Source organism: Jaculus jaculus, chromosome 4, assembly GCF_020740685.1.
Source record: "Jaculus jaculus isolate mJacJac1 chromosome 4, mJacJac1.mat.Y.cur, whole genome shotgun sequence".
In the NCBI taxonomy this organism is placed as follows: Eukaryota; Metazoa; Chordata; class Mammalia; order Rodentia; family Dipodidae; genus Jaculus; species Jaculus jaculus.
Genome location: NC_059105.1, coordinates 19,693,639 through 19,720,780, shown reverse-complemented (window position 1 = coordinate 19,720,780; position 27,142 = coordinate 19,693,639). Strand labels below are relative to the sequence as shown.

Below are 27,142 nucleotides of genomic sequence, written 5' to 3'. Positions count from 1 at the left end.
GCCGACCATCTCTGTCATACAACTTTGCAGCCGCATCCTTACCCCAGGGCTTTGCAGCAACTTTCACTAGAACGTGAGGGACCTACCTCTTTGTCCCACCAGTTCTGGGCTTGGTCATGTGACTTGTGCTGGCCAATGCAATGTGGGCAAATATGTCAGTTCTGAGCTCAGAGCACAATGGGTCTGTGCTTGATGCTCCCCCGCCCTCACAAACCTTGTAAATTTTGAATCACCATGGAAACACACCTCTCAGTGTGTCTAAGATGGCGTTTCCAGAAAGGTTTGACTATAGCAGAAAGAACCTGAATGTGGGTGGTACAATTCCATGTGCTGAGGTCTCAGGTTGATGGAAGAGGAGAATGTAAGATAGCTTAGCACCAGCATCCATCGTTCTCTGCATCCTGACTACAGTTACAATGGGACTGCCTCCTGCTTCTGCCCTGTGGCTTCCTGCCATGAAACCTCTCAGTCCATAATGATGGGGAAGAGATACCCTTCAGCCTGGGCCAAGAAGACATGAGGAGCAAACCCAGACCTGACTAGAAGCCTGGGGTCCGATCCGACCCAGCAGAGAGCAGAAACCAGCCGCGATAGGTCAGCCGACCACAGCTGCCAACCCAGGAGTGGAAAACTAGTGTTCACTGTTGACGTATGAAGAGTTTGAGAGTTGTCTGTTATGGAGCAAAGTGCTGACAGATACAAATGTGATGAGGAAGAATGACCTTTCCCCACAGGTCTTTCTCTTATTGAACCTACACAACATCTCCTGTTAGTGCTGAGAAGGCCGAGGTTGTGAGAGATTCGGCCCAATGGTACATGGGTTGTTTTATCACCAGGACTGCCTCTAGGGACAAATCTCCAAGTTCTACACATTCATTCCAACTTCCCAGAAGTCACTGTCTTTCCATACCATCCACACTCCCCTTCTGCACCTGAGGTTGGTTAGAGGAGACCAGAGCTGGCTGCTTAACATGTTAGCAGACTGCCTATAAGCACTAACTGGCCCTTATAGCACACAAGAACCAGTGGATACCCTAGGCAAGTAAATAATGGCAGGGGGTGGGGGCTGGAGAGATGGCTTAGTGGTTAAGGTATTTGCCTGCAAAGCCAAGGGCCCCTGGTTCGACTCTCAGGACCCATGTAAGCCAGATGCACAAGGTGGTGCATGCGTCTGGAGTTTGTTTGCAAACTACTCCACTCTCTCTCCCTCTCTCTCTGCCTCTTTCTCCCTCTCAAGTAAATAAATAAAATATATTTAAAAAGAGTTATTATATAAAAAAAAGCATGGCAGGGGGCAATGGCTTGAGAGAACAGCTTTGGGAAGCCTAGCACTGTTAGGGGACTATTACAGCTAAGTTTAAAATGTTCTTCCCAGACTCATGCTGGGAGTGTTTGTTCCCAGACTGGTGGCTCTGTTTTAGGAGGTTGTAGAACCTTTATAAGGTGCAGCCCAGCTGGCAGAATTACATTACTAGGGATGGGCCTTTGAAGGTTGCAACTATTTCCAAGTCTTCAAGGATGTGAGTAGCCCAGTCTCATGTTCCTCCCTGCAGACAGAGCTCTGCCTTCACCACCGTGGTGGCTAGGGATAACAAGAAACCATGAGAAGCTAAGCCTTTCCTTCCTTAAATTGATTCTGTCAGGAATTTGGCTATAAGTATCATAAAAGTAACTAATACTGACACTTAGCCTGGTGGGCACAGAAGTATTCATCAAAGCAGCAGCACTAGATGAGCTGCAAAGGATGGAGTTGGCAGAGCAGAAAGGGAATCTCACCAAGGGCAGAGCACGTACAAAGTACTGGGATTCTGGTGGTGTTTAGCACGAGACTCAGGGCTCATGTATGCTGGGCAAGTGTTCTACCACCGAGTGGCATCCTTAATCCTGGATCTATGCCTTCTTATGACTGCCGGGTCCTTACATGTGATTTAGTGGGCACCGTAGTTCCCTCACTCCTTGGGAGCTCCTGAGCAGACCTGAGGGTTCTTTGTTACTGACCACCCATGAGAGCCAAGTGCCTGGAGTATGTGCAAGACCCCAGCCCTGAGCCTCTACAGGACAAGCTCTAAGGTGCAATGCACATGCTGTTTCCTTATGGGGTTTGGGCTGGGCTGTGTGGATCACTGTCGTGGGCTGGGCTGAGGTAGCAGAGGTTAGTTGTTTGTTGGAAGGGAGCTTGAGTGCATGTCCTTGGGAGACTGGGCAGGTGAGGTGTGTCGTGCACGGGGAGTGCCCAGAGGCAGGAAGCAAGGACTTGATGTGTATGTAGCAATGTGGATGAAAGGTAGAAAACAGAACGAGAGCTATGATACCACTCCAGTCAAAAAATACATGCACACATGAACATTACTGCCGGTTTGAGGCCAGTCTGATCTACATAGTGAGCTCTAGGCCATCCTGGGCTACAGAGTGAGACCCTATGCATAAATATAGGTAACTAAAAAAAATACAGGGCTGGGGAGATGACTCAGCAGTTAAAGGCACTAATCTGCAAAGCTTGCAGGCTCGGGTTCTATTCTCCAGTACCCACATAAATCCAGGTGCACAAAGTGGACCATCCATCTGGAGTTCATTGGCAGTAATAAGAGACTCTGGCATACCATTCTGTCTCTCTCTGCTTGCAAATAAATATTTAAATATTAAAACACAGAGGAAGAAGTTGTCAAAAAACAAGCAGCATAGTGACCTGGGGAAAGTGTTCAATATCTGAAGGTTGTAATGCACGGGACAGGTAAGGTGTGATCAGTAGGGAGAGGTGGTGACTGGGACACGTGGAGAAATATCCCTCAAGGGACCACCTCAATTGAGCTCCAGTTATAGGTTGTGAGAAAACAAAGGCCCAGAGCTGCCAGGATTGTAAAACTTTCAAGAGAAGGTGAAAACCAAGGCTTGTAAGATGAAGTTGCAGATTGCTTAGTGTGTGTGAATATTCGTTTGTTTGTTTTTTAAGCATTATGCTGGCTATAGTTCCCGGTCTTAACTCCATCATTGTAATGGTTAATCTTCATTGTCACCTTGCAGGAGTGAGGCAGCCCCAGGAGGCACAGCTCTAGGAAGACTTTATGAGGACATTTTCAGAGGTGTCTGCTGAGGAGAGAAGACTCACCCTGAGCACGAGAACATTTCCCCAGTCCATGCTGGGATCCTGAACTGAATAAAAATGGAGAAAGGGAGGCGGAGAGATGGCTTAGAGGGTAAGGTATTTGGCTGCAAAGTCTAAAGACCCTGGTTTGATTCCCCAGGACCCAGGTAAGCCAGATGCAAATGGTGGCGCATGCATCTGGAGCTCACTTGCAGTGGCTACTCTCTCTCTCTCTCTCTCTCTCTCTCTCGCTCTCTCAAATAAATAAATTAAAAATATATCTTAAAAAAGAGAGAGAGACAAAAAGTTGGAAAAGGGGGCTGGAGAGACGCTTGCCTGTGAGGTCTAAGGACCCAGATTCAACTCTCCAGATCCCATGTGAGCCAGACACACAAGGTGACACAATCATGCAAGGTCACACATGTACACAAGATGGCACACACATCTGGAGTTCGACTGCAGTGGCTGGAGGCCCTGGTGTGGCACTTCTCTCTCTCATAAAAAAAAATACAGAAAAAAAAGGGAAAAGGAGGAAGCCAGCTGAACACCAGCATGCATCTCTCTCGGTTTCCTGACTGTAGACCTAGTGTGATCAGCTGCCTCACACTCCCACCACCATGACGAACTGTGTCCCCTCAAGCCATGAGCCAAGGCGGACCCTTCTTTCCTGAGGTTGCCTCTCTTCAGGTATTGGTCACAGCAACAAGAAAGAAAGTAACAGCCACCGACTGATTGCATCACATGGAATACGATCATTGTCTAGGGCTCCGTTAATTTCCTCACCCATGAATAACAGGTTCTAAGACCTAGCTGTGCAGTGGGAACCATGACCTTGGAGCTCTGGGTGGTCACCTCCCACTCTCCAGGCAAATAAACAGAAGCTCAGAGGAGCAGGACATTTGCCTGTGACTGCAAGTTCGGCAAGTGAAAGAGGCATGAAAACTGGGGAATAAGGGTTTGGGGACTGGCTCAAAGAAAGGCTCTATGTCAAATGGAAGTGAGTATGAACCTGCCTCACCCCCAGCAAGCCATGAAGTCTCTGGTAAAGACACCCACAGTCCACAGCCTGACCTGGCCAGAGCTCCGGGATTGGCCTTTCTACCACGTAGCACATGGTTGCTGGTTCTGGCTCCCACGGGCTCAAATCCTGATTCCCCAGAAACCCCAAGAGCTTGCTGTCCAGTGCAGCGGCCACTTCGGTGGGAATATTGACACCACAGAAGTCGGCAGATGGGACAAATCAGCGCACTGTTTTCTTGCCTGGCAAACTGGACATCAAGTGTTTGCCACTGTATGTTCTAGAGAGTGATATCTGCCCAGCTGGACAACATCACCTGCGGGCTGAGCTCCTGCCCGCCTTTCCCCCCGGCATTGCCTGGCATCCAGAAAGTGTGTTGGACTGGGAAGGGGTACGGTGGCCACAGAACAGTTAGTGATCCTTGGGCCACCGTGGGGGCCAAAGGGTGTTCAGTGAGGACAAACATTACTCTCACTCAAAGAATACAAATACCCAGATCAAAACAGGAAGTATCCAACCTGCTTTGGTGGGATTGTCTGAGGCCGAGAGACACCGGAAATGGACAAGAACAAAGGGTTCTGCTTGGCAGGCTGTCACGACAAATGTGGGCCTTCCAGCTACCCAGCAGGGCCCAACCCGGACCTCTGGGAGACAGAAACACCGTTAGGTAACAGAGATGACAGCTCGGGTAAACATCAACCCTCAGAGGAACTGAAAGTCACCGTTGAAGTCTCCTGCTGTTCTGAGGAACTGAGTGAGGCCCCCTACAACCTGGGACCAAAGGCCCAGGCAGAGAAGAGCTACAGTCACACTTGCTGCTGCTACTGCACGTTCATCCCGGGCAAAGAACAAGAACTCTGCGCCACAGCGCTCAACCGAGGGGACTGGGAAGGGCCAGGGGACACCAAGGGCAGGGGCCTAGATGTCTGAGGGCAGACCAGGGAAGTGGTGACTTTCACAACGAGTAAAAGTGGATTATTCTGCAGCTTACAGTTCAGTGGGCGTCTGCCCCTCCAGAGCAGGAGTCTAGATCAGGTTACCAAAGCCTGAAGACTCAGTGGATAAAAGGCTCACTGCACAAGCATGCTGACCTGAGTTCCGAACCCCAGAACCCACATGAAATGGGATGCAATAGTGAGTGTCTATGGTCCCAGCTCTTCTGTGGCCAGGTGGGAGGTGGAGATGAGAGAATTCTGGAAGTCTGTGAGTCCAGACTGGTGTTCACAGCAATGAGCAACAAGGAGACCCTGTTTCAAGCAAGGTGGAGGGCAGGAACTGACACTTGGCCTTGTCCCCGGGCCCCCACGTGTGCCGTTGGCGTGCATGAACCAGCACTCACACATACACAAAATTATTCATTGGTCAGGTGTAGTGGTGCACACCTGTAATCCCAGTGCTTAGGAGGCTGAGGTAAGAGGATCATCATTAGTCTGAGGCCAGTCTGAGCTGCAGAGTGAGTTCCAGGTCAACCTAGGCTAGAGTGAGATTCTACCAAAAGATAAAAGTAATATCATTTATTTATTTACACATGTGTGTGTGTGTATGGGTGCGCCAGCGTCTCTTACTACTCGTTGCAAACGAACACCGGATGTTTGTGCATTTGGCTTTATGTGGGGGCAGGGGAATCAAATCCAAGCAGGCTTTGCAAACAAGTGCCTTGAAACACCAAGCCATCTCCCCAGCCCACAAAGATAATTTTTTGAAGGTGAAGCTATTGCTTTTTTAAAAAAATATTTTTATCCTATTTTTATTTATTGATTTTACAGAGAGAATGGGCACTCCAGGGCCACCAGCCACTGCAAACAAACTCCAGGTGCATGTACCACCTTGTGCATCTGGCTTACGTGGGTCCTGGGGAATCAAACCTGGGTCCTTTGGCTTTGCAGGCAAACGCCTTAATCACTAAGCCATCTCTCCAGCCCCAAACATAATTTTTTAAACAGAACTGCTTGGGAGAAGAGGCAAAGCCAGCAGTAGTCTAGGAACGAGCATATGTGCCCTGAGAACAGGTCAAGTCAGCTAAGTTTGAGATACACACACACACACACACACACACACACACACACACACATGTTTTTCAAGGTAAGGTCTCACTCTAGCCCAGGCTGACCTGGAATTCACTATGGAGTCTCAGGCTGGCCTTGATCTCTTAATTCTGTCTCCCCATTGCTGGGATTGAAGGCACACACCACCATGCCTGGCTTTTTCTCTTGTATTTTATTTGTGTAGTAGAAGGCCAGTGTATGCTTGCTTGCCTCACAAATTGGATCATTTTTTGCATCTGATGTAAATGAGTAGAATAGCCTTGAGGTATGAGATGGCTTAGCCGTTAAGGCTCTTGCCTATTAAGCCTAAGGACCCATGTTTGACTCCTCAGATTCCATGTAAGCCAGACACACAAGGTGACGCATTCTCAAATTTGCGCATGTGCACAAGATGGCACACAAGTCTGGAGCTCGATTGCAGTGGCTGGAGACCCTAATGCACTAATACTCTTTCTCTCTCCCATACATTTTTTTTTTTTTAAACCAGGATTGAATTCAAGGACACCAAAACTAATGAGAGAATTCTGGAGATCCCTACAACCACCCACAGAGACCTTAATTTTCATAAACTCCTGTAAAACTTAATCAGCAAACACCACTGTCCTGTTTGCAAAAGTAACTAAAGCTTCCTTACACCCAACAGCAGGACAGGCAAAAGAACTGGATGGAGGCAGCACGGAAGAGAAATGAGCAAAATCTGAATACATGCAAATGAGAGGCCGCGACCTTAAATCTACGGGCTCAGTGGACTGCCTTTTTTTGGTGCTGGGGTTGGAGGCCAGGGCCTCACACAGGCTAAACCGTCCTCCGTGCTCTCATGGGTCAGCTTCAGACTGACCTGTCCACACAGTGTAGTTACGTAGGATTCCATGTAAAGTGTGCCGTGAACTTGGCAAGAGGGTTATGAAGAAATGCAGAGAACAATAAATGGTCACTTAGTCACCACTTAGGAAAACCCAGTACAGTCACAGTCATTGCAACTCACCGAAGAAGAGAGTAATCAATCAGTGGGGCTGAGTGAAGCGTCCTTAGCTAGATTAGGACTGTGCTGGAACCAGCACGTGGTACGATAGGCTTGGAGTCAGAGGGGCTGGGAGGGGTTATGTATGATCTGAGGCTGCTGAGCCGCTAGGAGGGAGTTATTTTCCTTATTTTATATCAAATGTCAAAATAAAGAACTAAACATAAAAGCATGTGATGAAAGTGCCAGAAAATAAAAAATAGTATTTTCTCTGGGTAAATAATATTGAAATGGGTGAGTCACCAGACACAGAATCCATGAATGAAAATAGCTGACTACATAAATGCTTCATGTCTCCACAAGGCAGAATAGTCCATATGTAATGTCTTCTTTTTTCTTCTCCTCTTTTCTTTTTTTTTTAAAGATAGAATGGGCCGGGCATGATGGCGCACGCCTTTAATCCCAGCACTCAGGAGGCAGAGGAAGGAGGATCACCATAAATTCGAGGCCACCCCGAGACTACATAGTGAATTCCAGGTCAACCTGGACTAGAATGAAACCCTACCTCCAAAAGAAAGAATGGCAAGTTGGAAAAAATATTTACAGCATAACTAACCAAAGAAAAATTAATTATAAACATATGAAGCTATTTTTGTAAACTGGAAAGATTAATTCATTTTGTTGCATGTGCATATGTGAGTGCATATTCTCCTACATGCGTAGAGGAGGTGCCAGGAGAGGACAGGGGTGAATGTTGGGTATCTCCCACAATTGCTGCCCACCTTAGTTATTTACTTATTAACTCTAAGTACATGCTCCCCTTTGTGCATCTGGCTTTAGCTACGTGTGACTCCTGGGGAGTTGAACCCAGGCTCTCAGACTTTGCTAACAAGTGCCTTATCTGCTGAGCCATCCCCAGGCGTACCCCTTATTTTTTGAGACAGGATCTCTCGCTGAACCTGGAGCGCCCCAATCCAGCTGGACTGCTTAGTCAGCTAGCCTAGGGATCCTTCTGCCTCCACCTCTCAAAATTGATGCTACAGGTACGTGCCAACACACTGGCTTCTACATGGGTGCTGGGGATCCAGGCTCAGGTCCTCATGCTTACATGGCAAGTGCTTTACCAACTGAGCATCTCCCAGGCTCAGAAAGATTTTTTATTCTTAAAAAAAATTGTTTATTTTTATTTATTTATTTGAGAGTGACAGACAGAGAAAGAGGCAGAGAGAGAGAGAGAGAGAGAGAGAGAGAGAGAGAGAGAGGGAGAGAGAATGGGCACACCAGGGCCTCCAGCCACTGCAAACGAACTCCAGATGCATATACGATCTTGTACATCTGGCTTATGTGGGCACTGGGGAATGGAGCCTCGAACCAGGGTCCTTAGGCTTCACGGGCAAGCACTTAACCACTAAGCCATCTCTCTAGGCCTGTTCTTTTTTTTTTTTTTTTTTTAATTTTTTGGTTTTATGAAGTAGGGCCTCATTCTAGCTCAGGCTGACCTAGAATTCAGTATGTAGCCTCAGGGTGGCCTTGAACTGACAGTGATCCTCCTACATCTGCCTCCTAAATGCTGGGATTAAAGGCATATGCCACCATGCCCAGCCCTATTCTTATTTTTTGGCTTATTTTTTATTTATTTATTTGAGAGTGACAGCCAAAGAGAGAGAATGGGCATGCCAGGCCCTCCAGCCATTGCAAACAAACTCCAGATGCATGCACCACCTTGTACATCTGGCTTACGTGGGTACTTGGAAATCGAGCCTTGAACAGGGGTCCTTAGGCTTCACAGGCAAGTACTTAACCACTAGGCCATCTCTCCAGCACCCCCTATTCTTATTTTTTAAGAAAGTTATAAAAATATTTTTATTGGACAGAGAGAGAGAGAGAGAGAGAGAGAGAGAGAGAGAGAGAGAGAGAGAATGGGCGCACCAGGGCCTCCTGCCACTGCAAATGAACTCCAGACGCATTCAGCACTTTGTGCATCTGGCTTTATGTGGAAGCTGTGGAAGTGAACCCAGACTGTCAGACTTTACAGACAAATACCTTTAACCACTGTGCTATTTTTCAGCCCCAAGAAAGATTTCTTTTTTAAAGGAAAAAGTACTAAGAGTAGGCTCGGACTCTTCCCCTGTAATTCCGGCACTAGCGGTCAGAGACAGGAGGAAAAGTAACCCAAGCCCACCCTCCACTGAGTCCTGAATTTGAGGCCACCCTGGCCTCTCCCAAACAGACAAGTACTAAATACATAAGGAAATGGTGAGGCGGGGGTGGGGGGGGTGGGGGGGGGGGTGGGGGGAGGGAAAATACCGACAAAAATAAACCAATAAACGGCAAGTCATAAGATCACAAGAAAAGCAATGCAAATGGAGAATGCACATATGAAAATAGGCCTATTGTTATCTCTAATGAGAGAAATGCAAACCAGATCCTGAAAATGGATGTTCCACCCATTGTTTGGTGAAACTGACAGGCACTGGTAGCAGCACCCAGGACCCAGGACAGAGATGGTGGGGGGCTTTGGTGGGAGGGCCACCGACAAGACAAGATGATTTGTCACAATCTACAATAAACATATGCGTTCTGTCAATGCAGGTGCATTTCTTCCTGGAGAAAAGCCGTGGGTGTGCCGGGCCGCGGGCAGGCCCCCCTCCCTGCAGCACCGGAAAGGAGGAAAGGCCTCCCAGGCCCCAGACAGCACAGGGGTGTGCGCAGTGACTTGGACTGATCTCAAAGACAGGTTGAGAAGAAAGCAAATTACAGAATGAAATGCATGGCGTAATTCCATTTATAAAACCAAGCCAAAACAAAGCCGTGTCTCTGCGTAAACAAACGCGGCCAGGGTGGAAGCCTAGCCGCTTGAGAGGGCCTTGGGTCTTGTTTAGAGGGGCCTGGGGATGCTGAGGCCTCTGGCCGCATTGTTTGTTGTTTCTAGTAGATTTTGTCTGCATGGGGATCTCTCCAGGAAAACTGTCCTATGCCTGCTCACAGAGTGGGCTTTGAACACTTGGGAAGACACGGGCAGGAGCAGGGGCAGAGACGGGACGAGGCTGCTGTCTGCTCCCACTGGGCAGCAGTAAGAGAGCCCGAGGGCACAGAGGGGTCGGAAGAGGATCCCATCACTTCATCTGGGGCCTACCATTTCATCCCTGTTGCCATAGCTCCCATCTATTGAGCCTTAACTAAGCACTTGGGATACAATATTTCATTTAGTCCCGGGAGAGGGTGTCATTCTGACTTAAATGCAGGGTGACAAAGTAAGGTAACACTTTCTTTAGTTCATTAAACTGACAAGTGACAGAGCGGGAGCCTTTCAAACAGCTGTCAAGGTCAGGGTACCCTGGACTTCCGTAGTTATGGAGCTGCCCATGGCCTGGGTCCTGGGGTAGAAGGCGAGCCCTGCTCCAAGTCTCTTTGGCTTCTGGACTTGGCTTCACAACCACTATGTTTGGCCCCAGAGATGGAGCCAGACAAGAGTTTTGGGTATGTGAGCCATCATCCTGCTTAAACAAGGCCCAAAGTGACCCTACTGGGAACCTGTGTCCAGCCAGTGATGCAGCCAAATGTTCTGACTAGATTCATTTGTGAAAGTATGTTTGTTTATTTGTAAAGGAAGGGAGAGAGAGAGAGTGAGAGAGAAATAGCAGCACCAGAGCCTCTTGCTAATGCAAACAAACTCCAGACACATGTGCCACTTTACATGGGCCATCAGGCTTTGCAAGCAAGTCCCTTTAACCACTGAGCAACTTCTCCAACCCCTGAATAGATTCTAAAGGTCAGAATGATTCAGCTTGGAGATCTACCACACCCATCCATCCATCTATCCATTTGATATTAATAGAGAACAGGGGGCAGTGGATATATGACAGTCAAGCTCACAGGCACAGTCCCTACTTCATGGGTTATTCAGCCTAGAAACCAGGGAGTGTTGGGCAATTCCCCAGGTTATCCCCAACCCCCACATTTATAGATCTTCTGGGAACTTCCACCATGAAAAGAGATCCTGTCAAATGGAGGAAATGTATGGCTTATCCAGCCAGCCCCTCTAGCAGGCTGTATGGAAAGGCTACTCCCTCTCTGTGCTCCCCAAATACCTCCCCCCATCTGCTACCATGCCTGTCCCCCACCTTCCCCTGAGTTAAAGACGTCTCAAGAACTCAGGTGAGTCTCGCTTGCTCTGTGTCTGGTGGAGAACCGGACATGGGCAGAGGAGTCATTCGGTGTGGCTTTGAAGTATTACCTCCGCTTAGCACTCGGTGCCCACAGACCTCTCAGCTGCCAGCCTCAGCCCTCTGGGTTGTGGCACAGGTGCACTTTGTCTAGAGAAATCTTTCTCCCAGATGCTGAATTAGTTAGAAGATGAACAGCAAGGTATTTTTTACAAAGAGATTAATCAAGAGAGGGTGAGTTCCCAGACCCCTTTCATTCCTGCTCTTTCAAGAAACCCTGGGAGGCAGACAGCTCAAAGTGTCCACGCTGCATCCCGGCCATATTTGTCTCTAGAGGCTGGAGGAAAGAGGTTCTCAAGTTTTGTTTTTCTTTAGACAGGGTCTCATGTGGCCCAGACCAGCCTTAGACTCACTATATAGCTGGGGAAGACTGTAAATTTCCTCCCTGCTCTACCTCCCAAGTGTTGGGATTACAGGGAAGTGCCACCACACTGAGTTTGTGTGGCACTGGGTGTTAAACTTGGGGCTTCCTGCACCCCTTGCAAGAACTTTGCCAGCTAGTTATATCTGCAGTCCTCTCAACTCTGGGACTGGAGAAATGTGTTTTTCAAAGTCCAAATGTCTCTGGCAGATGCTATTCATTAAAGTCCTAAGAATAGGTCTAAGTGTCTCACCCAGAGAGGACAGGACACAGAGACATAATCCATGCCTGGAAGTAGAGAAGACCCACATTCTAACACATAGATTAAAGGCTATTCAGATGATTTCAAGACAGATTCCAGCTGCTGCTTGGGAATCCAAGCAGTAGAATGACTCTCCACTCTCAAAGGCCCACGTTGAGGAGACAGATACCCCTATCAGCACCAAGCTCTGTCTTACCCCAGGATCTTTGCATCTGCTAGCACCTGTATCCCCAGATCCCCAAATGGCTGTGTACCCCAACATCACTCCTCAGAGCCGCCGCCCAGCCTCCTGTCTGAAATCATGGCCTGTCCCAATGGTCACTCTCCATTGTCCTCTCTTACCGCCGTCAGCCTTGTATTCATTTCCTACCACTGCTCTAACTCAGTGGGTGGAAAGAATACACGTTTGGGTTGGGGAGATTGCTCACTGGCAAAAGCACTTGCCACACAAGCGCAAGGACCCAAGTTAGGATCCCTAGAACCCAGGCAAAGCCAGACATGATGACTTGACTCTGTAATCCCAGCACATCTACAGCAAGATGGGAGGCAGGCCCACTAACCTGGTTGCATGCAATGGTGAACAATGAAAGACCCTTCCTCAAATAAGGGGGATGGCAAGGAACTGCTGATCTCCACACATGTGTTATGGCACACACACACCTGAACTCACAGGAACATGTGCATGCATGCACACAACGGTAAAATTAGTTAATAACATACATTGTACTATCTTGCAGTTCTGCAAGACTGAAGTCCAAAACTGACCTTCACAGGCCAGGCTGAGATCAAAGTGTGGGCAGGTCTGGACCCCTTCTGGAGGCCCAGGGGAAAATCCCTTTTCTTGCCATTTCCTGTATTTAAGGACCTCCTGAACTCCTTGGCTGGTGTTCCCTTCCCTCAAAGCCAAAATTGTTGGTCAGGGCTGTCTCACAATGGCATGCCCTCCTCCCCTCCTCTGAGATGATCCTGAGGTTACACCAGGACCACAGACTACACGGGACTCTCTCCCCACCTCTGGTCAGCACATCAGCAACCTTAACTCCCCCGTGCCATGTGACAGCATATTTATAGGTTCTGCGGTGGGGACAGGGGCATCTGTGGGACCAGATGGGGAAGCTGTCATTTCAAGTACGTTAATGATCTCTCAACGTGCTTACTTTTTATCTCTCCACCACGAGGAAAGAAGCCCTCCCAGAGCTGAGACCAAGACGCCTGTGTGCAGCAATTGCTCAACAAATATCAGCCAGGTGACCGAGTAAACAGAGTAACTTGTGGCACAACAAACTCTATGCCTTTGTCTTTGAAAGGAGGCGAGTGAGCCATTGATTCTAATCTTCTATGGTCCCCCCTTCCCTAATGGTATTCAGCAAGATTCCTAAGGTGGGGTGTTCAGGACCCATGTCTCTGCAGTAAGTCCAGCCTGGACTGAGTCTGGAATGAAGAGCTGTCAGCTGCCCTGGATGCGGCCCCACAGGGGGCAGCTTCTCTCCTCTCTGGGTTGGCTCCCAGGACCAGGCACATCCTCCTGCCTGCCAACCATCCCTCCCATCTCCCAGCCTACCTGGAGACTTTTACAACGAGAAAACAAGCAGGCTGGAAAGAAGTGCCAGTCAAGGGTATGATTAAAGATAAAGACGCCTACCCCATGTCCCAGGCTCTGGCAATGCAGAAATGGCAGCTCTGACATCCCAAGACCAGTGGAGCCATGAAGGATTTGGACCATGGCGGTGAGGGCAGGCTCTATTGCTGAGGAGCCTGTGCCATTGCTGTCTATAACCAAGCCTACTAAATTCTATTCTTAAAGGGGAGTAACTTAAAAGATGCTCTTTTTTTACCCCTCTCTTTTGGTGGTTGTGGTGGTAAGAATCCAGCCCAGGGCCTTACACATACTAGGGAAGTGCTCTACCACTGAGCCACACCCCGAATCCCTCCCCTTAAGGTGCATATTAAAGACAGAACTTTGGCTTGGGTGAGCAAAAAAGAGGAAATGGAAACAGTCAAGGGGATGTTGCACTGGCAGAAGAAGGCCACTTTAAAGGGAAATGTGGAATGTGGAAGGAGGAGGAGGAGGAGGCTCCCAACAGCACCCCCTCTCCTCCACCTCCACTGGCTAGTCCACCCTGAGCCCAGCCCTTGCCATCTGCAGACCCCAGGCAGCTGTGGATGCTCCCGAATATTGTCTCTCCAGCCCTTTCCACCCCTCACCAGATGCTTTGCACCTAAAGGGCTTAGTTAAGTCCTGCTGGCTGAATGAAGGATAAGTGAAATAATCTCGACCTAAAGATAAAAATGGGAGCATTAGAAGAAACACAAGAGAAATTAATGAACTGAAAGCCACATAATGAGTTCCAGACTATGTCATTAAGTCCTTCACACAGCCCGATAGACCACTATGTTCCTATTGTCTAACTTTTTATTTTATATTTTGTTCTTCTTGTTTTGTTTTGTTTTGTTTTTGAGGCAGGATCTCAGTCTAGTCCAGGCTGATACAGAGCTCACTCTGTAGCTCAGGTTAGCTTTGAACTCAGGGATCATTCTACCTCGGCCTCTTGAGTGCTGGGATTAAAGGTGTGTGTCACCACACTTGACTATTTTTTTTTAATTTTTAAATTAAAAAATTTAATCAATTTATTTGAGAAAGAGAGAAAGAGGCAGAAGAGAGAGAGAATGAAAGACAGAGAGAATGGGTACACCTGGGCCTCCAGCTGCTGCAAACTAACTCCAGATGCATGTGTCATCTTGAGCATCTGGCTTACATGGGCCTTAGGGAATCGAATATGAGTCTTTTGGCATTGCAGACAAGTGCCTTAACTGCTAAGCCATCTCTCCAGCTCCTATTTCATTTTTAAATTTAAATTAAGTTTATCTTATTTTGGACTGGGAAGGATTGCTGCAGCTCAATACTTACCTCTGCTTTTTCTCCAAGGAATGGGTTAAGCGAGGATAAGGACATTCAGATTGAAAACATGAAACAAGTAAAATCCCGTGACAATGAGATGCTTCCCTTCTGGGGGAACTGTTCACGTCAATGTTTCTCTAAACGGTACCTTTAGAATCTGCAGTATGTTTGGCATCTTAAAAATAGTGCTGGAGACTTTAAGTCAAGCTCGGTGGATGCTCATCTAGACACGCTGGCCAGCAAGCCCTGGGATCCTCTCGTCTCCACCTCCCCCAGCCCTGGGATTATAGGCACACGGCTGCGTCAGCTTCCTTAGTGCGTCTTCTGGGGATCTGCTCTCAGACTCTCGTGCTTGTGGACTGAGTTATCTCCCAAGCCTTGCCAGTCACTATTCACTGAGCACTCACTACATGCTAGGAGGAGTTCTCAGATAGACAGACAAGAAATGAGTGATGACAGCCAGTTGAACAGTCACACCGCAGGTGGAGGGAGAGGAGGCTGCTTTTGTGCAGTGAGCCAGCCAGGCTTATCAGGAGGAGGCCATTTCCTTAGGGGAAAGGCACTACTGTGTTCAGAGGTCCTGTTCTCAAGCAGTGAAGCTGAGATGAAAAATTTAATTATTTGGCAAAATGCAAGAAATCGAGATACCTTCCAGTGCCCAGAGGTTGCTGATCTAATGATTGGTCCTGTGCCCTTTCTGGTTAGAGTTGGAGAAAAGGATAATTGAACCCAAGGATGTATGACACAAGGAAAATTCCTTAGGAATGTCTGGCAATAGCCTAGCAACATGGCCCTGGCCCATGACCATGAAGCACTAGGGGCTACTTGTATGTCAGATCATGGAGGATGGGTGGGCTTTTGGTACAGTGAAACTTAATGTCGGTTTAAGGTTTACATTCTCTACTTTGAAATTACCCTCGAGTACAGCAGACATCTGTATGTCAGGATACTTTTAGCTTCAGGCATCAGAGACCCTAACTCAAGTGCTTGGACAGAATTATCTCACCAAACAGGAAGTTAAGAGACTGAGTAGCTCCCGGCCTAGCTAGTTCTGTTTATCTAATTCCATGGCATTATTCAAGGAGCCAGGACCTTCTCGTTTTTCTCCTCTGCCATCTGCATGTCAGCCTCACTCCCCAGCTACCTCTCCTCATGGTTTCAATGGCAGCGGCAGCTCCAGGTATCATATCCTAATAGGTAGAAAGCAGGCCATTTCATCTTTGTGTCTGTTTCTAAGACAGAGACCCACAGAACATTTCCCTTCACAGCTCACTGATCACAACTGCATCTTATTCCCTAGTCTAAATCCATCAGCCGCATGATATGAAGGAGTGTCAGCACCATGCACGGCAACAGAGGAAGGAAACAAACCCACCAGCAACAGCAAGGTATACCAGAAGGCTCTGAACAAGGAGAAGCAGTGACAAGCCAGCTTGGGAAATAGGAAGTAAAGGAGGACAGGAGAGAAGGAAAGTAGCACGGACACTCTTTCCAGAAGTCTCCAAATCACCCGGGAAAGAATGAGATTCCTCTGCAGATGCAAACAAGAAGAGAGGTGAGGACTGCTTGGTCATCAGAGCAAGGGTACCCCAGAAAGGCTAGCAAACAAGGGGACTTGGCTTTCTCAGAGGTTCTAGAAGAGAAATTAGATGAGCTGGAACAAAATATCTAAACAGAAGAACGAATCTCTGAGTCCAAGAAAGATCTGAGTGCAAAGTGAACAAGATGAACATGGGCAGGCATTAGGCAGGAACGGGAAGTGACCGAGATGGAAAGAAACTCCCCACCAGCTGCAAAGTATACAAAGTGCGCCTTGGGTCTGACTTTGAGACTGCCCTTCTGAATTCTCAAAGGCAGTGGAACCGCATCTCTACAGAATGTGGGAAAACTTGGTCCTGAGCATTTTACACCCATCCATTTCTCTTTCAAACACGAAAGATCATTGGAGCTAATTGGACCCTTAGGAAATTGACCTGTCTATGTTTGCAGCAGACAGAAATAATAAACAAGATAAAAATTCAGGGCCATATAACAAGGCTGTTGTGATATAAAGACGTCCCTTGCCCCCACTCAGTCGGTGGCCCTGGCCTCTCTAGCTTATGTCCTCTGAGCCTGGTTTGCTCCCTGTCTTGAGCAAATTCAGGAAGTGTGTGTTCGAGCCACATCCTTTGCCCGGCGGCGCAGACGGAATCTTTACTTCACTTGGTGACCGCTCAGAACAATAACAGCTGCCACCCGCTTCCTGAACCTCATAACAAGGGCTCAACCGTTCACCCTCCTAGACGCTTGTGATGACCTGCTCTTAGAACGCTGACTTGTTCTCTTTTCAGAAACAGCGCTTCTCAGAGCAATGTGGCAGCTACCATAGGGACCAGGAACTGGAGTCGGGAGCCTGATGTATAGAGCTTATGGTTGGCTTAAGGCACTGGGGTTTTCTTCTGAGTCGGGAAAGAGTAGAGTCTATGGGAGAGATCAGCTGGAAGTCCCTGGTCACTTGAATGAGCATGAAAGCCCTCCATGCTCTTGCCCTGATAATCTATATCCTGTATATACTGCCAGCCTCAGTAGAGACAGGAAGTTCCTTGAGATGGTCCATATGATGGGGCTCCAAGCAGTGGCTGTTTCTGCTTTCTTCTTGGAAGGAAGGGTATTGGGCAGGGAGTGAGGGTGCAGGGCTGTAGGATGCAGCAATGACTTCTCCTTCATTTCCACAATGGCCCTGATGTGGCCATTCATAGCCATGGCCCTTCTAAAGGCTGCTCAGAACCCTGTGGTCTAGCCCCATTGTGTTATAGCTGCCTCTCAGGACTACATGTCCTTCCTGAGATCCTTCCTTAGTCCCCAGGGAGCAAGGGTAGGGTATTTCAAATGACAATAGCCGTTGAACAACTCACTCTGAAGTCAGTGGCCCAAGATGGGTGCCACTTCCTTGAGTGGAGAGTCACTTCCCCTTCCAACTCGGGAGAGGAGCCTGAGCTTTCACGGGACCTCTCTCTGGCTGTGGGAACCTGGGGTTTGAAGGGCTGAGCAATCCACCTCCTTCCCGCCTCATATAACACCCAGAGGATGGCCATGTGGGCTTAGTCCAGAAAGTTCTCTGAGTTTAAAGACTTGCTTTACAATGGCTTCCTAGTCCTGCAGGCTCTTGCGATCCACACAGACACAGATACCAAGGCCTACAGAGTAAAGCCCACTTCCCTAAGCTGAGGTGGCCTTGGGAGGCCATGCTCTGTCCCCATCTCCCAGTAGTGGGGATGCACCTGCTTCCAAATGGACCAGTGGCCTGTGACAGGGCCAGGCGGAGAAAGGCAGTATGCCGAGCCAGTCTGACTCCCTCTGGGGACTGGGACCCAAGAAGGGAGGCTGTGAGGAAGAGAGCAGTGAGCCACAGAGAAGAGCTGAGTCATGGAGGAGAAGCCCGGCCAGGGACCTAAGCTCCAGTGCCAAGGCCCGAGGGCCCTGAGAACCTTCGCGCTCTTTGCTCCTCCTCCCTCCGCCATGCCAGCCACCCCTCTCCCAGTCACAAAGAGCCGATCCCCCCCACCCCAAGCTGCCGAGGCTCTGGGTTCCAGGGATGTTTGGGGCCTGTGGCGATTCACAGGTCACAGGAAGCCACCATAGCAAGAGTGTGAAGACAGTGTGGGCCAGACTCCAGACAGATGCAGCCTACAGGTTTATCAACTGTGGGCACAGGCCCTAGACAAGAAGCCACAAGTTACATCTTTTCTAGTCATACGTAAAGTTTTCTTCACTTTAAAAGGATCGACAAAACCACAAAGGGGGAAAGAAAGATCAAAAGCACTGACCAACTTTTAACTCAACAGAGTTGAGACTCCTAGCAGGAGGCCACCTGTGAAGGCCATTAAGCCACCAGGGAAAATTCACAGTCCTCAAATTGATCAAAGCAGAAGCGAAGCCGGGTGTGGTGGCGCACGCCTTTGATCCCAGCACTCGGGAGGCAGAGGTAGGAGGATCGCCGTGAGTTCGAGGCCACCCTGAGACTACGTAGTGAATTCCAGGTCAGCCTGGGTTAGAGCGAGACGCTACCTCAAACACCCCCTGCCCCGGAAAAAAAAACCCAGTAGAGACCAGCCAGTACACCTTTAATCTCAGCATTCGGGAGGCAGAGATAGGAAGATCGGCATGAGTTCAAGGCCAGCCCAAGACTACATAGTGAATTCCAGGTCAGCCTGGGCTAGAGTGCGATCCTACCTTGTAACTGCCCTCATCCCCCAAAACAAAAACAGTAGCGACAACAGAAGCTGCTTGTTCAAACAGGTGTCTCTTGGACCAACCATGCCCTTGGCAGATGAGGACCTATTCTTGATGACAAACACCTTCCTAGGCATTTGAAAGGACAGTTTACTTAGATGTACTCACACCTGTCCTGGTGACTTCCACCAAGGACTAGATTGGGACAGATGGTCCCCAGGCTGGCCAGAGACCTCCCAGCAGATCCTCTTTCCATTTGAGTGCTCATGCACATGGAGAGAGAAGGCAGATGATGCTCTGGGTTGTCAGGCGGAACAATTCTGCCCAAGTGTGCACTGGCCTCGCCCTTGGAGCCTGCACCAGCCCACCTGGCCCTTAGAAGCAGCTCTGCCACCCCCGGGGTGGGCCAAACCCATTATGGTCTCATGCTCCGCAACAAGTGACCGGTGGACATGACTCCTTTTGAGCTCCATAATTAGTTACCCCAAGAGGCATTGTGGCTGCACATAACTTCTCCCTCTTGACACATGTTGGGGAACTGAGGCCCTAGGGACTTGCCCATTGTCAGGCCCTTGCACACACATAGCTCTGAGTATACCAGCTCATTCATTCATTCTTTTTTTTAAAAATGTTTTATTTATTCATTTGAGACTGTGAGACAGAAAGAAGCAGATAGAGAGAAGGAATGGATGTGCCAGGGCCTCTAGCCACTGCAACGAACTCCAGACGCATGCACCACCGTGTGCAGCTGGCTTACTTGGGTACTGGGGAATCGAACCTGGATCCTTAGGACCGGCAAGGACCCTAACTGCTAAGCCATCGCTACAGCCCTAGTACATTCTTGAAAATGAATCCATTCTCTTCAAGTTTTAGAAGCTGTCCCTGTGCTGTGCCCCACCCACTTCCACTTTCTTTTCAGCTACGCTCTACAGACTGTGTCACTGGTCCTCTATGACATGGCATCCAAATGCTTGTCTGCTTTGGCTGCTCTGCTCAGACCCATGCCACTTGTTGGTGGGGGCTTGTGGTGGTTAGAGTCAGGTGTCCCCCATAAACTTAGGTGTTCTGGATGTTAGGTTCCCCAGCTAATGGCAATTGGAAATTAAAGCCTCCTGGAGGCAGTGTATTGTTGGGGGCAGGCTTATGGGTGTCATAGCCAGTTTCCCCATGCCAGTGTTTGGCACACTCTCCTGTTGCTACTGTCCACCTTATGTTGGCCAGGGGGTGATGTTCACCCTCTGCTCATGCCATCATTTCCCCCTGCCATTGTGGAGCTTCCCCTTGAGTCTATAAGCCAACATAAACCTCTTTTCCCACAAGCTGCACTTGGTTGGGTGATTTCTACCAGCAATGTGAACCTGACTGCAACAGTAGATTGGTACCGAGAGTGGGGTTGCTGCTGGATGCCTGACTGTGTGGCTTCGGCCTTTTGGAGCTGATTTTCAAGAGGAATATGGAAGGATTGAAACCTTGGCCTAAGAGACGTCTTGCAGTGCTGTAAGTACAGCTTGATGGACTATTCTGGACAGAGTTGAAAGACCTGAACGTAGTAAGAACTATGGACTGTGAAGTTTGGCTTATGAGGGTGAGAAAGAGCTTTGCTTGGACTAGGTTAGCAGTTTGTGTGAGAAGCTTGCTATTATGCCCATGTCCTGGGAAGTTGTTCAGGGTTGCTTTGCATAGAAATGAACTGATGTGAACAGAGGGATATGGCACAGGAAATAAATCTTTGGGTGAATTGCTGCCCAGTCAGCTGCAATTGAGAGATTACAACCTTTGAGATTGGGCCATCTGACTTGCACTGGGGCAACAGGAAGAATGTAGACTCTTTTGAAGGGGCCTGAGTGCTCAAGGGGTGTCTTGTTCTTCAAAGTCTGCTTTATTACCCCTGGATTAGCAAATTGGTACCCTACCTGGTATTGTGGAGTATAAGTAATTCAGGTAAAAGAGGGTCATTGAGTTTGCAACACGGTCTTGTGTTTTGAAAATGGCCATGGGCAGTGTGAAGCAGGTTTGCTGGATGCCTGCATGGAGACCCCGTGGGGCCATGAGGATGAACCGTGGGTTGCAGTGGAGACCCAGTGGAGATGCCAGGACCATGAGATGGCTGCTAAGGAAAGCTGCTGGCCCCAATGAAGTTTTCCAGGACTGTGAGTAGCCTAGCTGGAGGTGTGGAATTGATATACCATAGACTTGTTGCTGGTTAGAATTATCGGACTTGGAGATTTGTCACTGGCTAGAATTGTTGGACTTGAAGCTACAGAGTTTGATGTTTTCCCTGGTTATTTTAAATCTTGTGTTGGATGAATATTTTTTTGCTATGTCCAATGCCATCTTGTGCAGTGTGAATGTTTTATTCTGTGCCATAATGAGATTTGGGGGAAAGTTTTTGTTATTGTGGCTCAGTTAAAAGATCTTGGACTATGGGGATGTTTGAACATCATTGGGATTGATAAAAACTATGGGGACTTTTAAGTTGAACTGAATGCATTGTATTTTACAACATGTATGAATATCAGTTTATGGGGGCTAGGGCGGAATGTGGTGGTTTGATTCAGGTGTCCCCCATAAAATTAGTTGTTCTGGGTGTTAGGTTCCCCATCTGATGGCAATTGGAAATTAAAGCTTCCTGGAGGCAGTGTATTGTTGGGGGCAGGCTTATGGGTGTTATAAACAGTTTCCCTATGCCAGTGTTTGGCACACTCTTTTGTTCCTATTGTCCACCTGATGTTGGCCAGGAGGTGATGTCCACCCTCTGCTCATGCCATTGTTTTCCCTGCCATTGTGGAGCTTCCCCTCGAGCCTGTAAGCCAAAATAAACCTCTTTTTCCCACAAGCCACTCTTGGTTGGGTGATTTCTACCAGCAATGAGAACCTGACTGCAACAGGGCTCTTTCTATGGCCCCTGAGAACTTCACAACACACACACATATACCAGTCCCATGGAGGCCACCAAGACTATTGCCTCTTTGGTACCTCACAGCCCCACATGCCCTTAATGCAGCTAGGTAAAAATAGCCTCCCTGCCTTCCACACCAGTCAGCTGTCACGCACTGTGGGCAAAGAACGCCCTGGTATCTGTCACACAAACTGTGTAAGGTGGTGCACTCAGGCTTGGATTGACACCAATTATATTTTTTCTTTTCAAAATTCAGCAGTAAGTTCTGTGTATTTAGAACGTACGTGGGGGAAGCAGATGTCCAGCAGCAGAGGGTCTACAAGGGACGGGATTGTCTCATGTTAATCTTCCAACCCCCCCACCCCACAAGTGCACCTTCGTTTTGTCTTCCCATGGACACTAGCAGTCATTGGTTTGAGAGAGCCAAGGAAAATAATGGGCTGAGCTACAGTCCCTGGGCCCTCTTCATCTCTGGGCAACCTTCACCACCATGGCCCTCTCTAGCAATGGAGCCAGTGTTTGCTGGCATGTCTGCTCCCTTCTGTCATGAAGTAGGACCATGGTGGAGGATCATAGTTTACCACTTAGCCCAATCCATAGGCTTCGGGGACAAGAGCAGTCTCTGTCAGGGGCTGTACACTGTTTTCTTCCTTTCCTTCACTTTCTCGGCCAGGGCAGGCACTTACCTGCACAGTTAATTTGTCATCGTCATTGGGTAAGATTCTGTAAGTGTAAACGCAATTCCGGTACCTGGAAGAGATCAAAGAACTCATTAGAATATAGGAACAGCCAGGTGCCTTGTAATGGGGCGGTCTGGGCTCCTTGGGGAGCCTAATGTCTCTAAACGCCAGAGCTGGTGGTGCTCCAGGAGGGAGCTGAGCCCGATTCCCCACAGTCCTGGCAGCAGCCACTGTGTGCCAACCAATTAGCACTCAATGAGTGGGCACAGGCATGCCATTTACTTCAGGGCTCAATAGTTATGGAGTTTGGTCTAAATGTGTCCACCATCTAGAAGGGCTTCCTCGGCCTCTTAGCTGCCATGTTGGTTAAGAGAATAGAGCAAGAGGGAATGTTTGAATAAGTAAGATTCCAAGGTGAGGTCAAGGTGATTGGCTCTCAGATATGCTGCAGAGGGAGTGCACCTGCCTCACTGGCCAACGTGAGGCTTCCCCTGCACTCTCCTGCCGAGCTCCCATCCTCCCCACAGAGCCCTCTCCTAGACACCTTGCCCTAGCCCTTCCTTCTCCCTGAGGTTGGCCTCTGTCTCCTAAGGCTCACAGTGACCTCAGTATGGGGTGGGGAGTCTTGAGCTTATTTCTCAAGAGGAAGTGCTGGGTACCTCGGGTTTCCTTCTCTTTCTACGAGCTCTGTTTTCTCTGGATCAGGAATCCCTGGGTCCTTTTTATTCTCCTACACTCTCTGAGAGGAAGGAGTTGTTCAGGCAGAGTTCACTGTGGGAGGGGAGCATTGGTGAGGGCCCTCCAACTTGTCTGGAGTCTGACAGCCTGCATTGCCACTGGAATCTGCTGGTGATCATGAGAGACCACGGGCCCCACAGTGGAGCCTTACAATCTGGAGTAGTTTTAGGAAACACCAAGACCATTTGGTCTTCCTTACATCTTCTGAACTCTTCTCTCACCCACTACACCTATGTCGACCTTCTTCAACTTGGGGTGCACATGATTCCTGGCTACTCGGTGAGTTCAGTGCCATCCTGGGCTACAGGAGACCCTGTCTCACAGAAAGATATGAAATGGAAAATAAATGCCTCCTTACCCAGTTTTATAGTCTCATTTATTAGATTTACTATTCACATCTGTAAAGTATATTAAGCACACACATAACAGGCTGAAGAGATGGCTTAGTGGTTAAGGCACCTGCCTGAGAAGCCTAAGGACCCAGATCGACTCCCCAGAGCCCACATAAGCCGGATGCACAAGGTGATGCATGCACACGAGGTCACACGTGTGCACAAGGGGGCGACCACATCTGGAGCTCGATGGCAGTGGCTAGACGGCCTGGTGCACCAATTCTCTCTCTCTCTTGCTCTGTCTTGCTCTCTCTCATGCACACTCTCATAAACACACACACATATACGATTATATATGCTTATCTTTTTGTTATTTATTTTTCGTGTGCGTGTTCCGTGTACTGTGCTGCATGTACAGCATACCCTTTTGCACACAGACACAAGCACGCCATGAGCACTCGTGCAGGGGCCAGAGAACGTCGAGTGTCCTCCTCGAATCTCTTTGCCCGTCCACGCATCTCTTCGAGTCTGTCACTGAATCCAGCACTGCCGTTGTGTATTGGATTGGCTGACCAGCAAGACCCAGCAATTCTCTTTCCCACAAGATCACATGGACAGCCTCATCCAGCTCCTGGCCGTGGTGCTCAGAACCAGACTGAGCCTGTCTCAGGCCGCCTGTGTCCTCAGGCTTGTGTCGCAAGTGCTCTTATCCTCCGAGCCTTCTCCCCAGCCCATGCATAGCCTTCTGAAATGCATTTCAGATAATTTTCTCTGTATTGTTCTGAAGTTTACCTTTTTCATTTTAAAAAAAATCTTAGAGGGGGCTGGAGAGATGGCTTCACAGTTAAGATGGCTGCCAGAAAAGCTAAAGGACCCAGGTTCACTTTCCCAATAGCCACACAAAGCCAGATGCACAAGGGGGTGCATGCATCTGGAGTTTGTTTGCAGTGGCTGGAGGCCCTGATGCACCCATTCTCTACCTCCCCCTTCCCTCTCTCTATCTCTCTGCCTTTGCCTCTCTCCCCCTTCTCTTTCAAGTACATAAATAAATAAAGAATATATTTATTTTAGGGCTGGAGAGATGGCTTAGCAGTTAAGGCACTTGCCTGCAAAGCCAAAGGACACAGGTTCAATTCCCCAGGGCCCATGTAAGCCAGATGCATAAGGTGGCGCATGCTTCTGGAGTTCATTCGTAGCAGCTGGAGGCCCTAGAGCATCCTTTTGCTTTCATGCTCTCTCTCTCTCTCATCTGCCCCTCCCTCTCTAAATAAAAATAACATTAAATATATACATCTTAGAGGTTTTCCACATCAGCTGAAAGAGCTGGTTTATTTCCATTATTACCTTTCCCTCTGGGATCTATAACATATGGCCATGTGTCTGACCAGGCCCTGTTGATGGACAGGTGTTATTTTTACCATTTGCCACTGTAAATAAAGCTGGAGTGAATATCTCTGTTTTTACATCTTTATGTTTGTGAATGAATTTCTCATATTGGTTTTCCCATCAGTAAAACAGAGATGATAATGCCATGCTTACCTGCTGTTATTTGCGCACACACACACACACACACACACACACACACACAATTTCTATGTGCCCAGGCTGGCCTCAAATTCAAGGCAGTTCTACTGGCTCAGCCTCCCAAGGGCTGAGATGCCAGGCATGAACCACCACGCCTGACTAGCCTTTTATGTTTTGATAGACAGTACCAACTGCCATCCAGTGAGCCGGTGTGATATTTTTTTCTCCAACTAACCAACCAACCGGATATGAGTGTGTCTATTCCCCACACCCTGCTCCCTGGTTCATCACACTTCTTCATCTCCATGCATTTGAAAGGGCTTTTGTTTTTGCCTTTCTTTATGAGAACGGCCCAACATGGTGTCATGTTTAGTTGTTTCTCTGAATTCCTTTTCATGTCTTTGTCTTGCTTTTAAAAGAAAATATGAGGCTGGAGAGATGGCTTAGCATTTAAAGCATTTGCCTATGAAGCCTAAGGACCCAGGTTTGATTCCCCAGGACCCACATAAGCCAGATTCACATAGTGACACATGTGCCTGGAGTTTATTTGCAGTGGTTGGAGGCCCTGGCATGTCCGTTCTCTTCTCTCTCTCCCCCTCTTACTCTGTCAGGTAAATAAAAGGAAAAAGAGAAAAAGAAAATATCATCATTTGCTTACTTATAAAACTGATATATGCTGCAACACATTTTTGGAGTTGTTTATTTTAGTAGGGTTTGCTGTTTCCTTTTTGTAGCTGCATAGAAGGCTCACAATTTTCTGTAGCCAATTTTATAGCCTTTTATTTTAGGGCTCTGAAACAAGGGATGCTTCAAGACAATTTGGGGCACTGTTTCCGGACTCATCATCCCCACAGGTAGGCTCCTGTTACCCACACTGCTTAGCCCCATCTTTCTCCCCACTATCCTATCTCCAGAGCCCAACTTGGTACCACAACCAATCGTTACCTCCCCTCCCAGAGATATCTCTGGGACACAGAGAATGCTCAAAACCCTCTTCATTGCATCTCCAAGGCTCCCAGCTTCATCCACTGAGCAGAGCATAGGAACACTAGAGGCCAGCTCCACCCTGGCTGGGGCTTATCTGCCAAGAGCTCTGACACTTCCTCCCACAGATAAGCATAGATGAGAGGGTGAGAACAGCTCTCCCTGGCTCAGGCCGCCACTCAGGGAAGAGCTCCAATGAGCCAGCCCCAAACACAAGCTGACAGACAGGAAGAGAGGAGGGAGTCACAGAAGTGGCCACGCCTAACAGGAAAGTCATCCCCCTTCTCCCCAGTATAATCAAGTATGGCAGACAAACCTGCCTGGCTTTTTCAAGGATGTTCTAGAAACACTGAAACAAAGAAACAGCCCCATTATTACTAAGATACCAAAATAATTAGCCAATACAACAGGAACATCTCAGCTGACCCTGCCTCCTGGCCAGTGCAGGATCTAAGCGCTACCTCTGGAGAGTCATGTTAGGTATGCATACAACATCGTGACCATCACCTTCAGGAGAACAGTGGTCCACAAGGGCTCCAGGGGCTGCTGAGGACTCCACAGGGAGGCTGGACTCTCCTACCTATCCCATCCTGGTCCTTCATACAGCCATATGTTCCCACACAGCACACACGTATCCATATACACACATGCTTCTACACAGAACACATGTGCCCATACATCACACACATACATGTGTACAGCACAACTCATACACATAGGCATGAAACATATGCTTCTGTTCACATGTGTATGTATATAAGATATACATGAACGTGTGCATGCTTAGCATATTTCTGTACACACACAGACATGCAAAATATTTCAGGCTACATGTCGAGGGCAGAGTGGTAGAGAGCTGGTTTAGCAGGTAAGAAGCCCTGGGTTTGATACCCAGCTCTGCAAAATAAAAACGGATGTT

The 27,142-nt window shown here is 48.4% G+C and overlaps 1 protein-coding gene across 1 annotated transcript in view; it reads right to left on the bottom strand.

Annotated features, from left to right (window-relative positions):
• Positions 1-27,142, bottom strand: part of Inpp5d (inositol polyphosphate-5-phosphatase D) — a 128,544-nt gene that overhangs the window by 85,840 nt on the left and 15,562 nt on the right. Inside the window, exon 2 of the mRNA XM_045148158.1 lies at positions 22,652-22,715. Coding sequence (XP_045004093.1) covers positions 22,652-22,715 — 64 coding nt within the window. The remainder of the gene's footprint in view (positions 1-22,651; positions 22,716-27,142) is intronic.